Source organism: Pelobates fuscus, chromosome 10 (assembly GCF_036172605.1).
Source record: "Pelobates fuscus isolate aPelFus1 chromosome 10, aPelFus1.pri, whole genome shotgun sequence".
Classification (NCBI taxonomy): domain Eukaryota; kingdom Metazoa; phylum Chordata; class Amphibia; order Anura; family Pelobatidae; genus Pelobates; species Pelobates fuscus.
In genome coordinates this window covers 14,442,341-14,458,249 of record NC_086326.1, presented here as the reverse complement: position 1 = coordinate 14,458,249, position 15,909 = coordinate 14,442,341, and the positions used below count along the sequence as shown (strand labels likewise).

Below are 15,909 nucleotides of genomic sequence, written 5' to 3'. Positions count from 1 at the left end.
AGTGAGCCCTATACTCCGTATCACACACAGATACACTGTAACATGCTGACAGTGAGCCCTGTACTCTGTATTAAACACCGTGAGCTCTGTACTCTGCATTACACACAGTCAGTGAGCGTTGTACTCTTTATTACACACAGCCAGTGAGCCCTCCGCTCTATATTACACACAGTGAGCCCTGTGCTTTTTATTACACACAGTTACACAGCAACATGCAGTCAGTAAGCTATGTACTCTGTATTACACACAGCGAGCCCTGTACTCTGTACTAAACACAGTGAGCTCTGTACTCTGTATTTCACACAGTCAGTGAGCTCTGTACTCTGTATTGCACACAGTGAGCCCTGTACTCTGTATTAAACACAGTGAGCTCTGTACTCTGTATTACACACAGTCAGTGAGCCCTGTACTCTGTATTGCACACCGATATATAGTAACATGTAGTCAATGAGCTCTGTACTCTGTATTACACACCGTCACTGAGCCCTGTACTCTGTATTACAGATATATACTAACATGCAGTCAATGAGCTCTGTACTCTATATTACACACCGTCACTGAGCCCTGTACTCTGTATTACAGATATATACTAACATGCAGTCAATGAGCTCTGTACTCTGTATTACACACAGTGAGCTCTGTACTCTGTATTACACACCGTCACTGAGCCCTGTACTCTGTATTAAACACAGTGAGCTCTGTACTCTGTATTACACACAGTCAGTGAGCCCTGTACTCTGTATTACAGATATATACTAACATGCAGTCAATGAGGTCTGAACTCTATATTACACACAGTGAGCTCTGTGCTCTGTATTACACACAGTCAGTGAGCCCTGTACTCTGTATTACAGATATATACTAACATGCAGTCAATGAGCTCTGTACTCTATATTACACACAGTCAGTGAGCTCTGTACTCTGTATTACAGATATATACTAACATGCAGTCAATGAGGTCTGAACTCTATATTACACACAGTGAGCTCTGTGCTCTGTATTACACACAGTCAGTGAGCCCTGTACTCTGTATTACAGATATATACTAACATGCAGTCAATGAGCTCTGTACTCTATATTACACACAGTCAGTGAGCTCTGTACTCTGTATTACAAATATATACTAACATGCAGTCAATGAGCTCTGTACTCTGTATTACAAACAGTGAGCTCTGTACTCTGTATTACACACAGTCAGTGAGCCCTGTACTCTGTATTACAGATATATACTAACATGCAGTCAATGAGCTCTGTACTCTATATTACATACCGTCACGGAGCCCTGTACTCTGTATTACATATATATACTAACATGCAGTCAATGAGCTCTGTACTCTGTATTACAGATATATACTAACATGCAGTCAATGAGCTCTGTACTCTATATTACACACAGTCAGTGAGCTCTGTACTCTGTATTACAGATATATACTAACATGCAGTCAATGAGCTCTGTACTCTATATTACACACAGTCACTGAGCCCTGTACTCTGTATTACACACAGTCAGTGAGCTCTGTACTCTATATTACACTTAGTGAGCTCTGTACTCTATATTACACACAGTCAGTGAGCCCTGTACTCTGTATTACAGATATATACTTACATGCAGTCAATGAGCTCTGTACTCTATATTACACACAGTCAATGAGCCCTGTACTCTGTATTACACACAGTGAGCTCTGTACTCTGTATTACAGATATATACTAACATGCTGTCAATGAGCCCTGTACTCTGTATTACACACAGTGAGCTCTGTACTCTGTATTACACACAGTCAGTGAGCTGTGTACTCTGTATTACAGATATATACTAACATGCAGTCAATGAGATCTGTACTCTATATTACACACAGTCAGTGAGCTCTGTACTCTGTATTACACACAGTCAGTGAGCTGTGTACTCTGTATTACAGATATATACTAACATGCAGTCAATGAGCTCTGTACTCTGTATTACACACAGTCAGTGAGCTGTGTACTCTGTATTACAGATATATACTAACATGCAGTCAATGAGCTCTGTACTCTATATTACACACAGTCAGTGAGCTCTGTACTCTGTATTACAGATATATACTAACATGCAGTCAATGAGCTCTGTACTCTATATTACACACAGATACACATATATATCAATCTGCATGTTGTGAGTTCCATATAGTCCACACAGTATACTCTGTATTACTTTCAAATAGTTTTTATTGAAAAGTTTTAAATGATTTATAATACAAGTTCAATAAAAATGGAACATATTAAAAACAAAAACAAAAAAACTGGGGCATAATGATACAGGTATACTCTGTATTACACTCACACATGGAGGCAGCACTCTGTAAACTCTGTATTACACACATTCACATATGTTATAATATGGTGGCAGTGAGCTTCATATTGGGCACACAGGAAACTGTATAACACACAAGGACACACACAGTTAGTAATATGGAGGTAGTGCACACAGACCACTCTATATTACACACAGGACTCTCTATATTACACACAGTCACCCAAGCTGAGAGACCCATGCCAAGTGAAGGTATAGATCTAGAGGAATTTACCTGGCTAGTATATAGATTGTATGTAAACCAGTTACTTAGTAGCAGTTACCAGTTTACAGTTACAAAGAGACACTAAGTCTAAACTGGTAACTGGGACTAGTTCATATACAATCTATATACTTGGGAATAAATAATAACAATAATAATAATAATAATAATAATAATAATAATAATAATAATATTATATCAAGTGCTGATAGAATAAATAACTTCACTAGTAATTTGCTAACTCAGCAATTATCAATCAGATAAAATAATTCATTTATTTATTAAACATTTTGTAGTTTAATTTAGTGCAGGGTTAATAAATCCAAGCACAAATTGAAAATAAATCTCACTATATCGTCTCCTCGGCAGGCACCCAAGTCACTAATATGCATGTATTCCCTGATATTATTATATACATTTCCTAGTTAATAAATTGAAGCTCTGGATATTAATATATATTTCCTGGTTGTATATATAAAACCAGCCCTGGATATATAAATATAAATATATATATATTACTGGTTAATACTTTGAGGGTCTGGATATTAATATATATATTTCCTGGTTAATAAATTGAGACTCTGGATATTAATATATATTTACTGGTTAATAAATTGAGACTCTGGATATTAATATATTTTACTGGTTAATAAATTGAGACTCTGGATATTAATATATATTTTACAGGTTAATACTTTGAGGCTCTGGATATTATTATATATTTCCTGATTAATACATTGAAGCCCTGAATATTAATATATATTTACTGGTTAATAAATTAAGGCTCTGGATATTAATATATATTTCCTGGTTAATAAATTGAGGCTTTGGATATTAATATATATTAACTGGTTAATACATTGAAGCTCTGGATGTTAATATATTTTACTGGTTAATACATTGAGGCTCTGGATATTAATATATATTATACTGGTTAATATTTTGAGGCTCTGGATATTAATATACATTTTACTGGTTAATACTTTTAGGCTCTGGATATTAATATACATTTTACTGGTTAATACATTGAGGCTCTGGATATTAATATACATTTTACTGGTTAATACATTGAAGCTCTGGATATTAATATACATTTTACTGGTTAATACTTTTAGGCTCTGGATATTAATATACATTTTACTGGTTAATAAATTGAGGCTCTGGATATTAATATATATTATACTGGTTAATATTTTGAGGCTCTGGATATGAATATACATTTTACTGGTTAATACATTGAGGCTCTGGATATTAATATACATTTTACTGGTTAATACATTGAGGCTCTGGATATTAATATACATTTTACTGGTTAATACATTGAAGCTCTGGATATTAATATACATTTTACTGGTTAATACTTTTAGGCTCTGGATATTAATATACATTTTACTGGTTAATAAATTGAGGCTCTGGATATTAATATATTTTACTGATTTAATACATTGAGGCTCTGGATATTAATATATATTATACTGGTTAATATTTTGAGGCTCTGGATATGAATATACATTTTACTGGTTAATAAATTGAGGCTCTGGATATTAATATATTTTACTGATTAATACATTGAGGCTCTGGATATTAATATATATTATACTGGTTAATACATTGAGGCTCTGGATATGAATATACATTTTACTGGTTAATAAATTGAGACTCTGGATATTAATATATTTTACTGGTTAATACATTGAGGCTCTGGATATTAATATATATTATACTGGTTAATAAATTGAGGCTCTGGATATCAATATATTTTACTGGTTAATACATTGAGGCTCTGGATATTAATATATATTATACTGGTTAATAAATTGAGGATCTGGATATTAATATATTTTACTGGTTAATACATTGAGGCTCTGGATATTAATATATATTTTACTAGTTAATACTTTTAGGCTTTGGATATTAATATACATTTTACTGGTTAATACATTGAGGCTCTGGATATGAATATATATTATACTGGTTAATACATTGAGGATCTGGTTAGTAATATATATTTTACTGGTTAATAATTGGAGGCTATGGAGGTCAATTGAAGTATTTTTTTTTACATTTTTGTTTGTAAATATCAGTTTATTTCGACAAGATGACCTCCCGTCATTTTTATTCTTTTTTTAGTATCTGTGAAATAAAATATAGAACTGCATAGTACACACACTCAGGTCTGTATCAATTAAGTGTGATACCATGGAACTCGCAGGTTCCGAGAACATTTAGGTCTCAATTGTTATTGGGTTAGTTATAGGAAAGTTTATTACAAGTAATGGGAAAATTGCAATTACTATCTAACATCAGAAAAACAGCGTTTCAGTAACAATGCTTGTGCTGGGTCGCTACCTCGGTGTATATATTTTAATAAATAGTTCACTGTGGTTGTGACACCGACTTAAAAATAAGCAACAACAAAAAAACCTCAGTTTAAAACATTGTGGTAAATTGGGCTAAACTGCTAATAAGCGATAATGAATTCTATTATTATTCCTCCTCCACATGTAATACTGTGAAAAAATATCTATAATGTTAAATGTTAACATTACTGCTTCTATCGATAATCATCTTAAATAACTTAAATAGAAATATGTTTCAATTGTTTTAACATATTTATAAAAGTGTTCGAGATACCTACAAGGATTCTTTATGGGATTTATATTTAGAATACATTTGTTTCCTGTGTTGTATCTCTTTTGTGTTGTGTCTCTCTGTGACTCTGTGTCTGTCTGTCTGTGTATATATATAAATTAAACAGAGATATGTATTAACATAATATAAGCAAAATATGAGCACTAAAGAGTTGTGGTGAGACAGAACACAAAATATATTTTAAAAAATAATAATAAAAAAGAATAAACAAGATAAAACAAAGCATATTAAAAATAATAATATGCATCTCTTTCTCTCTCTCTCTCTCTCTCTCTCTCTCTCTTTATATATATTTTAATTCTATAACAGATATAAAATGCTAATTGTGTATATATGTGAGATCACTGAGTCTAGTTAATTAGTAAAAAAAAAAAGAAAGAAAGAAAAAAAAGAGAGAGAGAATACATGGGATATAAAGAATTCTGTCCTGTTAGGATTAGACGGTTTTTTAAGGAATTGTCAAGCTTCTAACTCATTAGACAAATATTATGAGAATTTTGGGAGAATTGTCAAGCCTCTAACTCATGAGAACATTGCCGGTTATAATATGTGGCTAATAGTATGACATTATGACATTATGACTATGAATTGAATTCTACTATCAAGCCGTTGAGTTATGTAGTTAGATTTGCATGTTATGTTTAAATAATTTGCATTAAATAGAGGCTTATTATATTTATCTGATTCTAAAATCAGAATGGACTCACTATTAACAGTCACAAAACTATAATCACTAGTAGCAGATTGATAGATAGCCGAGATGCAGCATTCTATCACCCCAGTTGTCGATTATTACTTGATATTATCTATTATTATTATTAATTATAATAATAATAATAATAATTATTATTATTATTATTATTATTATTAATTTTATAGGGGTATTTATTCTGAGTATCAGAGAGTTCTATAGGCTCAGACTGGGATTCCAAATATTCTAGGAATTGAAATGCAAAACCAGACAGATTTGAAGTATCTGAGCAAAACAGTTTCGTACTTGTTACTTTGTTATTTTTTAATGTTATTGCAAGATATTTCCAAGTTAAAGTGACAGCTTCCTGCTCCCAATTCATGCACAGGCCAAAGTGAGAGAATAAATTCCGGGTCAGTACCACAGCTAATATTGCTGATAAAATCAATGAATTACTCATTACTAATTATATAGCACGAGAGCTTATTAAAACAGGGACGGAACTACTGCCGGCAACCTTGTAGGTGTTCTGCCCACAGTGTGTAGATAAAAATAAAGTATCTATTTAATATATAATCGGTTTTATTCCTAATCACATGCAGCATGTGCCGCAAATTATTATGGGACATTGCATTTCCAAGCAGTATTAAAAATAATCATTATTAATCATATTAAAATATAATAATCTGGAATTCTTGTCTGATTGTTGCATTATAGACTCAATGTCCATGAATTAGATCTTGTGAATTATTCTGGAACTTTGAGTAATTCATTAACATTCATGATCGATGGTAGCTTTATTTTGCCAATTTAGCATGCGGTAGAACTGATTTTATTTGGCTAATATTACAATGATTGGATCATCTTTGTCATTAGAACAAATCCTTCAAATACTATAAGACAAGTCTGGAGTGTCCTTGAGAAGGGTGTAGGTATCCAGGCCACAAATCATGTACCTAATCCCCAGCAGCACTGCTAATACATATTCTACAGATTAGGAATCATTCATTCATTCATTGTATCAGAGTTCTAGAATGTAATTATCCTTATTATACTTTGTTTAACCATGCAGGGTGTTAATACACAGTTACTGTGCTGGTGTCAAATGCCAAGGTGGGCACAGGAAGATGACTGTCACAGGCTGGGTTTAGAGGTACCTACCTGTGAATCTGTCCTTGGTGTACCTCCTATTACTCTCCATCCAGGGGAAGGTTAATCCTGTGAGATTGTTCATGTTGCCCATATTCCCTACACTGGGTACAGTGGGTATGCCAGTGGACATGGGTTGGTGGACACTTGTAGCCAAAGGTCTATGAGCTGGTACCCTAATCACACCAGCTGAATTCAGGTTATTCCCATTCATGTTCATGCCCACATTCATATTGTAGGAGCCAGTCAAAGATGCCATGCTGCAGGCATTGTTACTGTATCCCCCCGTGCTGTTGTTGTTATAGTTGCCAGCGGTCATGGTGTTGTAGGCACTGCTTACAATGCATCCCAATCCATAGTCTGAGTCCTGGAGTCTGGAGATCATACAGCTGCCCTGGTCTGTATTGTTCAAGATCTGGTCAATGCCAAAGCTGATGGGTTCTGCATGGGTCTGATGGATGTGGTGGTGAGATCCTATGTGATCCATGCTTTCCTGAGCTCCTTCCCACACTCACAGAGCTCCAGCTCCAGCCCAAAGCTCTTACCTCTTTTAACAGATTAAAAAATAAAATCCTGATACTTGTTCACTTCAATTTTTTCCAATTCCTGGGGAAGGATAAGAGATCAGAGCAGGAGAGCTGGAGGAGAAGGGATTTTTTTTTCTTTGCATTTGCTTGGGGCTGGCTGTGCAAACTGGGACATCAATCACCATGCCAGGAGGCCTGGTAGAGTGGAAACAGGGGCTCTTCCGCCCCGGGAGCTCATTGGCTGCAGTCTGACAACACAGGTTTGAGTGACAGCTGGAGGAGGGAGGTTCTCCTATAGCCAAACCCATAAACATTACTATGTCTGAGCCAAGGGGAGTCTGGAATGGAGCAGGGAGTGATGATCACAGCAGATACATATAATACCTGTCTGATCCACCTCTGAGCCATGTATAGATACTATAAACTGCATGGATTGTGTGTGTGTCAATGTATCAATATAAAGATACTATAAACTGCATGGATTGTGTGTGTGTGTCAATGTATCAATATAAAGATACTATAAACTGCATGGATTGTGTGTGTCAATGTATCAATATAAAGATAATATAAACTGCATGGATTGTGTGTGTGTGTGTGTGTGTGTGTGTGTCAATGTATCAATATAAAGATACTATAAACTGCATGGATTGTGTGTGTGTGTCAATGTATCAATATAAAGATACTATAAACTGCATGGATTGTGTGTGTGTGTGTGTCAATGTATCAATATATCTGACCCATGTATAGATACTATAATTTACATGGATTGTGTGTGTGTGTCAATATATCAATATGAAGATACTATAAACTGCATGAATTGTGTGTGTGTGTGTGTGTGTGTCAAATTATCAATATAAATATACTTTAAACTGCATGGATTGTGTGTGTGTCAATGTATCAATATAAAGATACTATAAACTGCATGGATTGTGTGTGTGTGTCAATGTATCAATATAAATATACTATCAACTGCATGGATTGTGTGTGTGTCAATGTATCATTATAAAGATACTATAAACTGCATGGATTGTGTGTGTGTGTATCAATGTATCAATATAAAGATATTATAAACTGCATGGATTGTGTGTGTGTGTGTGTCAATGTATCAATCTATCTGACCCATGTATAGATATTATAATTTACATGGATTGTGTGTAAATGCATAAATAATACTGAACCATAGATAGATACTATTGATTGTTTGTGTGTAATTATATAAATATATCTGAACATGGTGACGATACTATAAATTATAATGATTGGGTGTGAGTGTATGTGAGTGTATATGTGTCTGTCTGTATATATGTATATATTTATACAGCTGAGCCTTGGTACTAGTACAAATGATAATTTTGTGTTTGTATCGGGGCAGTGCAAAGTGTAAGGTACACGGAATTGGTGGCAATGTGTGTGTGTGTGTGTGTGTGTGTTTATATATGTGTATATTCAGAACCTGCAAAGTTAGTATAAATAATATGGTATCTATCTATCTATCTGTCTGTCTATCTATCTTAAAGGAAGCTATGTAGACTGTAACATCTAATGAGAAGCCTTAATATATTTTAAAGACATAGTTGCAGATCTTTTAATTATACATTTTTAGATTTCCATATATTACCAACTATGTACACAATTCCATTGCATTCAGCTGGGCATGGCAATGTGATAGAGTAAGAAAGTAATATAAAGTTATTTTTATAAAGATTGGCTTGAAAAAAAATATATATATTTTGTAATTAAATTGAGAGAATGAGAGAAAAGTGAAAATGTCAGATTTGGGAAATGTACTGATTTAATATGTGTCCCATCTCGCCTTGTGCTTGTGTGATTTGTGTGAGCATGTTTGTTTATAGTGTGTACCTATGTATATGAGTGTGTGTGATTGTGTGTGTATCTCTGTGTGTGTATCTTTAGGTATATATCTGTGTATGTGCCTGTGCATTAACCCTTAATATTGTTGTTTTTTATTTTTTTATTATTCTAACTACAATCCTATTACAATCACAATTGTTAGCAGCAAACATGTTTCAAGAATAGACACAAGTCAAAAGCAAACAGCCCTTGGAAATAAGTCAAAGCATTTTAATTTAGACAAAAGACATGAGAAATATGATCTGGGTAAAATAATTGGGGACATGGTATCATGTTGACACTACTAAATTGTATAAATTGATAAGCTATTATCAGCATAATCTGCTTTCCACAAGGCAATGCATCTTCCATACACAATTTATGTCAATTACCTTTCAATTGTGTAATTAAGGCTTGAGTAATGACCTGTGTGTGTATCTTGTTAGAGTGTATCCTCACTCACTTGTTGTGACCCTGTTTGCAATTATCTTGCTCAAATAAGATGTATATTGCAACATATAATAAGCAGTGCATGCATCTCTAGAATAGGTCGATCTGTTATTTAATTGCCAAAAATATAGATCCCAGCATCACATTCTCAATAACCTGCTAATACAGTTTAGTTTGTCTTAATTACACCATTTAGTTTGTTTACAAACGAACTCCTTTAAGTTGTAATGTCTAGTTAGATATCACAATGCTTGTAAGCTGAGCCTGCACTGATTAAAGGTCAGATACAATTACATTGTACCAGAAGCTACTACTCAAGCCTTGGGCAATAATTAGGGATTCTTGCCTCTCTCCAGAGCCATTATCTTCCCCTGTCTGCTACTGTCTTAATGTCTTCCACTTCAAGCCAACAAAATGGGTCCCATCATTTAATTGCATGGAAAGTAAACATTGCTCTTGGTAAATATTAAGCAGAGTATTTAAAAGCCTTGCAGGATTTAACAAACCATAATAAAACAAGGATTTTTTGACATCCAAAATTCTGCAATTGATATCATTAAAATATAGCCAGTTGTATCGCTTAGTAATAATGTCATTTATTGAGAGGTCAGCTGATTGAAGGCTGTGCACAGACCTTGTTTCAATTAAGGGGTTAAACAGTGTAATGCATTTTATTTTCCTGTGAAACCTGTCTTTACATCTAATTACTTTGCTTTGAAATGATCTGATTTGTAGAGTTGGATAACAATGTTTCTTGCAGAAAATAAATAATATTTTAATTATTTGTTATAAGGAGGCATGGGAATACACTGGGCAAGAATTATACACAATTAAATGGGCTTCTGGAACAATTCGTCCAGATATATCGCCGATGTGCAGATCCCAGCCTTTAGAAAGCACTATAATATATATATATATATTTACAAATATTACAAGAAGGAAATGTATCAATATGTAGATACTATAAACTGCATGGATTGTGTGTGTGTATCAATGTATCAATATAAAGATACTATAAACTGCATGGATTGTGTGTGTGTGTCAATGTATCAATATAAAGATACTATAAACTGCATGGATTGTGTGTGTCAATGTATCAATATAAAGATACTATAAACTGCATGGATTGTGTGTGTGTCAATGTATAAATATAAAGATACTATAAACTGCATGGATTGTGTGTGTGTGTCAATGTATCAATATAAAGATACTATAAACTGCATGGATTGTGTGTGTCAATGTATCAATATAAAGATACTATAAACTGCATGGATTGTGTGTGTGTCAATGTATAAATATAAAGATACTATAAACTGCATGGATTGTGTGTGTGTCAATGTATAAATATAAAGATACTATAAACTGCATGGATTGTGTGTGTGTGTCAATGTATCAATATAAAGATACTATAAACTGCATGGATTGTGTGTGTGTGTATCAATGTATCAATATAAAGATACTATAAACTGCATGGATTGTGTGTGTCAATGTATCAATATAAAGATAATATAAACTGCATGGATTGTGTGTGTGTGTCAATGTATCAATATAAAGATAATATAAACTGCATGGATTGTGTGTGTGTGTCAATGTATCAATATAAAGATAATATAAACTGCATGGATTGTGTGTGTGTGTCAATGTATCAATATAAAGATAATATAAACTGCATGGATTGTGTGTGTGTGTCAATGTATCAATATAAAGATACTATAAGCTGCATGGATTGTGTGTGTCAATGTATCAATATAAAGATACTATAAACTGCATGGATTGTGTGTGTCAATGTATAAATATAAAGATACTATAAACTGCATGGATTGTGTGTGTCAATGTATCAATATAAAGATACTATAAGCTGCATGGATTGTGTGTGTCAATGTATAAATATAAAGATACTATAAACTGCATGGATTGTGTGTGTGTCAATGTATAAATATAAAGATACGATAAACTGCATGGATTGTGTGTGTGTGTGTCAATGTATCAATATAAAGATACTATAAACTGCATGGATTGTGTGTGTCAATACACTGGGCAAGAATTATACACAATTAAATGGGCTTCTGGAACAATTCGTCCAGATATATCGCCGATGTGCAGATCCCAGCCTTTAGAAAGCACTATAATATATATATATATATATATTTACAAATATTACAAGAAGGAAATGTATCAATATGTAGATACTATAAACTGCATGGATTGTGTGTGTCAATGTATCAATATAAAGATACTATAAACTGCATGTAGTACACAGGGAATATTCACTAAATACACTCAGATGGAAGTGCAGGTCTGTGTGTCAGTGTGTTGTCATTACATTAATCAGATGTAAATATATATCAGGTTCCTGGAAAGTATACTGTAAGTAGATAGGGGACAGTATTCACTGAACTCCGAATTGTGGATTTCAAATGTTACAATCAAGGCTTAAACAGACAATGTGTAACACAGGGTGGAGAATTGATCAAACAGTTACTGTTTCCCACATTCTACATGTCTGTGTTCTGTGTACCTGCAGGTGTTTGGTGAATAAACCCCTATAAGTTCTCACAGGACAGAATGAAACATTGGATCACCGATATTAACCCCTTATGTTAGCGTTGGACACTGGGGCCAATAGTTTAGTTAATGTTACTAAAAGTTAAACACACACACACACACACACACTTTGTTTTCCTTATTATTTGGGGCCATTGAAGTATATCTGGTGCATTTCAACGTCAAGCTTATTATTCCTTGGAGGGGGCTGGGGGTTATGTCATTGAACTCGAGTGGGGACATCCTGCTTCCAAACAGCTTTACTTCAAAGTCAGCTAAGTGACAAAGTGTCCTGTCCATTGTCTCCATACAGAGTGAGGCTCTCACAGAGAGGGAGTCAAACCCCCCTCTCACAACACACACAGAGAAAAACAATATCTCCATCCGCTCTCTTTCTCTCTCTCTTTCTGTCTATCCATGTATCTATCTATCTATACAATATTTATCTATCTATCAATCAATCTATCTATCTATACAATATTTATCTATCTATCAATCAATCTATCTATCTATACAATATTTATCTATCTATCAATCAATCTATCCATCTATACAATATCTATCTATCTATCTATCTATCTATCTATCTATCTGTATGTCTGTCTATCTATCTATCTATCTATCTATCTATCTATACAATATCTATCTATCTATCTATCATCTATCTATCTATCTATCTATCTATCTATCTATCTATCTAATCTATCTCTGTCTGTCTGTCTGTCTGTCTATCTATGTTTGTATGCATGTCTCTATCTCTCTATCTCTCTATCTCTCTATCTATCTATCAATCTATATCTGTCTGTCTACGTTTGTATGCATGTATCTCTCTCTCTCTCTCTCTCTCTCTCTCTCTCTCTCTCTCCCCTCTGACTTCCCAGATCTAATAGAATGTATCGGTGTTATTTACTAATATGAGACTTTAAAGTGAGTTTAAAGTGAATTTGAAATGAGCTAAAGTTGCTGAATTGGCAGCAGAGCTGACTTCGAAAATGTTTTCAATGAGGTTATATTGACCTTAAATGTAAACTTCCCTTCCGATTGTCCCCTTAGTAAGTACCGTGTCAGTTATTGTGGGCCCATAGCCTGGAGGCTGGAGCTGGTCACTTTGTTGCAGTGTGAGATATCGCTTGCTGGGATTTTGGAAGTGAATCTCCCCCTAGCTGGGACAGGGCACAGAGTGCATTATACAGCATTGATTGCAGGCGCTACCAGACAGTATTCGTCTCGCATTAATATATGAATATTTCATATGAGATCCTTTTTTTTGCCCAGCAATTGACCGACATTAACATTTCATGGGATGGTCCGCCTCTCAGATTTAGCATGTCAACCCATTAGCAAAAACTGGAACATTTTAATACCCAGGTAAATAATTTAGAGGGAAGGCTGTATTTTGCCAAAAGTAACGGCTCTTCTTTCTAAACACAAATAAAACTCTTTTTATGCAGTAATCCCCCTTCATTAGACAGACAGACATACTGACAGACTGAGACATACAAATTATATAACTTCCCGTGTGATACATTAAATTCGGATCTGTCTGTCCATCTACACATTCATTCATTCATCCATCCATCCATCCATCCGTCTGTCTGTCTGTCTGTCTGCCTATCTGTCTGTCTGTCTGTGTGTGTGTTTCTCTCTCTCTTTCTCTCTCTCTATCCACACATACACACAGACACACGTGTATATATATTTACTTACACAAACACACACGCACATATTTATTTACTTACACAAACACACACACACACACGTGTATATATATATTTATTTACAGAAACATACAGAGACACACAGATATGTATTTGCTTACACACACACACACACACACACAAATGTATTTACTAACACTAACGCATACTAGACTGCTAACTAGATAATTGAGATAACCAGACAAGTTTCAGGATTCATCATACAAAATTTGGAGTAAAAGTATCCAAAGGTTTCTCTGTATCTATAACATTGGCCATATGTCAGGAGAGATCCAGCTCCTCTCTCCCATCTGTTTAAACATACAGAGTTTCTCCATTCACCCAATAGAATTTATTGAACGTTTTGGAGAGAGCTGGGCTATTACTAAAGCTGCCAATCGCCTCCCTTTACTGCTAATTGCTAAATAAATATTATCCATTCACGGTTTGTTAGGTGTCAATAACAATAGAGGGACCGACTTTCACTGCCTGTATTTACTGTTAATTGGCAACACCAGTGTAACATAAAGCACAAGGGTCACACACTGTGTTTGTAAACATGCACAGCAAACAATAACAAGGAGACAAACCTGATACAATGTGTCTCATTGTCTGAGCTGCAATATAAATAAACACACAGATTATTTATTATCAGTATCAATTAGTTGTAACAATTATACAGTTTGTAAAGTTGATTACATCCTAAATTTAAATAGGAACCCTAATATCTTTACTTCCTTCTAGGCTGGTTTAAATGTTTATTAATGATAAAACTTTTTTTTTTTTTTAAGTGATAATAATATTAGATAGCTAGATAAGTAGATAGATAGATAGATAGATAGAGAGAGAGAGAGAGAGAGAGAGAGAGAGAGAGAGAGATACATAGATGATAGATCGATAGAGAGAGATAGATAGATAAATAGATCATAGATAGAGAGATAGATAGATAGATATAGAGATAGATAGATAGATAGACAGACAGACAGACAGACAGACAGACAGACAGACAGACAGACAGACAGACAGTTAGATAGATAGATAGATAGATAGATAGATAGATAGAGAGATAGATAGATAGATAGTTAGAGAGAGAGAGATAGATAGATAGATAGTTAGAGAGAGAGAGATAGATAGACAGATAGACAGATAGACAGATAGATAGATAGATAGACAGACAGATAGACAGACAGATAGATAGACAGATAGATAGACAGATAGATAGACAGACAGACAGACAGACAGACAGATAGTTAGACAGATAGTTAGATAGATAGATAGATAGATAGATAGATAGATGGTTAGAGAGAGAGAGAGAGATAGATAGATAGATAGATAGATAGATAGAAAGACATAATACAATAAAATAATAATAGATGCAGCGTAATCTTAGAAATAAGACCCAAACCATGTGTTTTTTTGCAGTCAGAGACTGGGACAATCTACAATTACTGCATAGTTTGGAGTTTTTTGTTAATGGAAATAGCAGGTTTCCTTGTCTCTTTGAGGTGTACAATAAGTAGAAAGGAGGCACCTTAGCTGAAAGGCCACTTTACTCGGTGATAGACACAGTATAAGTGTATAAGGGGGTCTGATCTGATCCTCCCTCTGTCTGCCTGGATCTCCCTTCCTGAATCCCCTGTCTATAAGGATCACGTTCCAGTTCTACCTGGCTAGTGAACTCTGCTGGGAACCCTCTGGCGCCAGCTCCATCAACCAAACTTCTTGTGGTTAGGAAGAAAAAGAGCACTCACAGAGAGAGGAGCTGACGAAGGACTCAAGGACCTCCAACCCCCGATGGG

General features: G+C 34.4%; 1 protein-coding gene across 1 annotated transcript in view; it reads right to left on the bottom strand.

Annotated features, from left to right (window-relative positions):
* The window catches only part of TLX1 (T cell leukemia homeobox 1), a 30,039-nt gene extending 22,395 nt beyond the window's left edge, over nucleotides 1-7,644 (bottom strand). The window contains exon 1 of the mRNA XM_063434048.1: nucleotides 7,054-7,644. Within this exon, the coding sequence (XP_063290118.1) occupies nucleotides 7,054-7,528 (475 nt within the window). The 5' untranslated portion in view covers nucleotides 7,529-7,644. The remainder of the gene's footprint in view (nucleotides 1-7,053) is intronic.
* Between the last annotated feature and the right edge of the window lie 8,265 nt (nucleotides 7,645-15,909).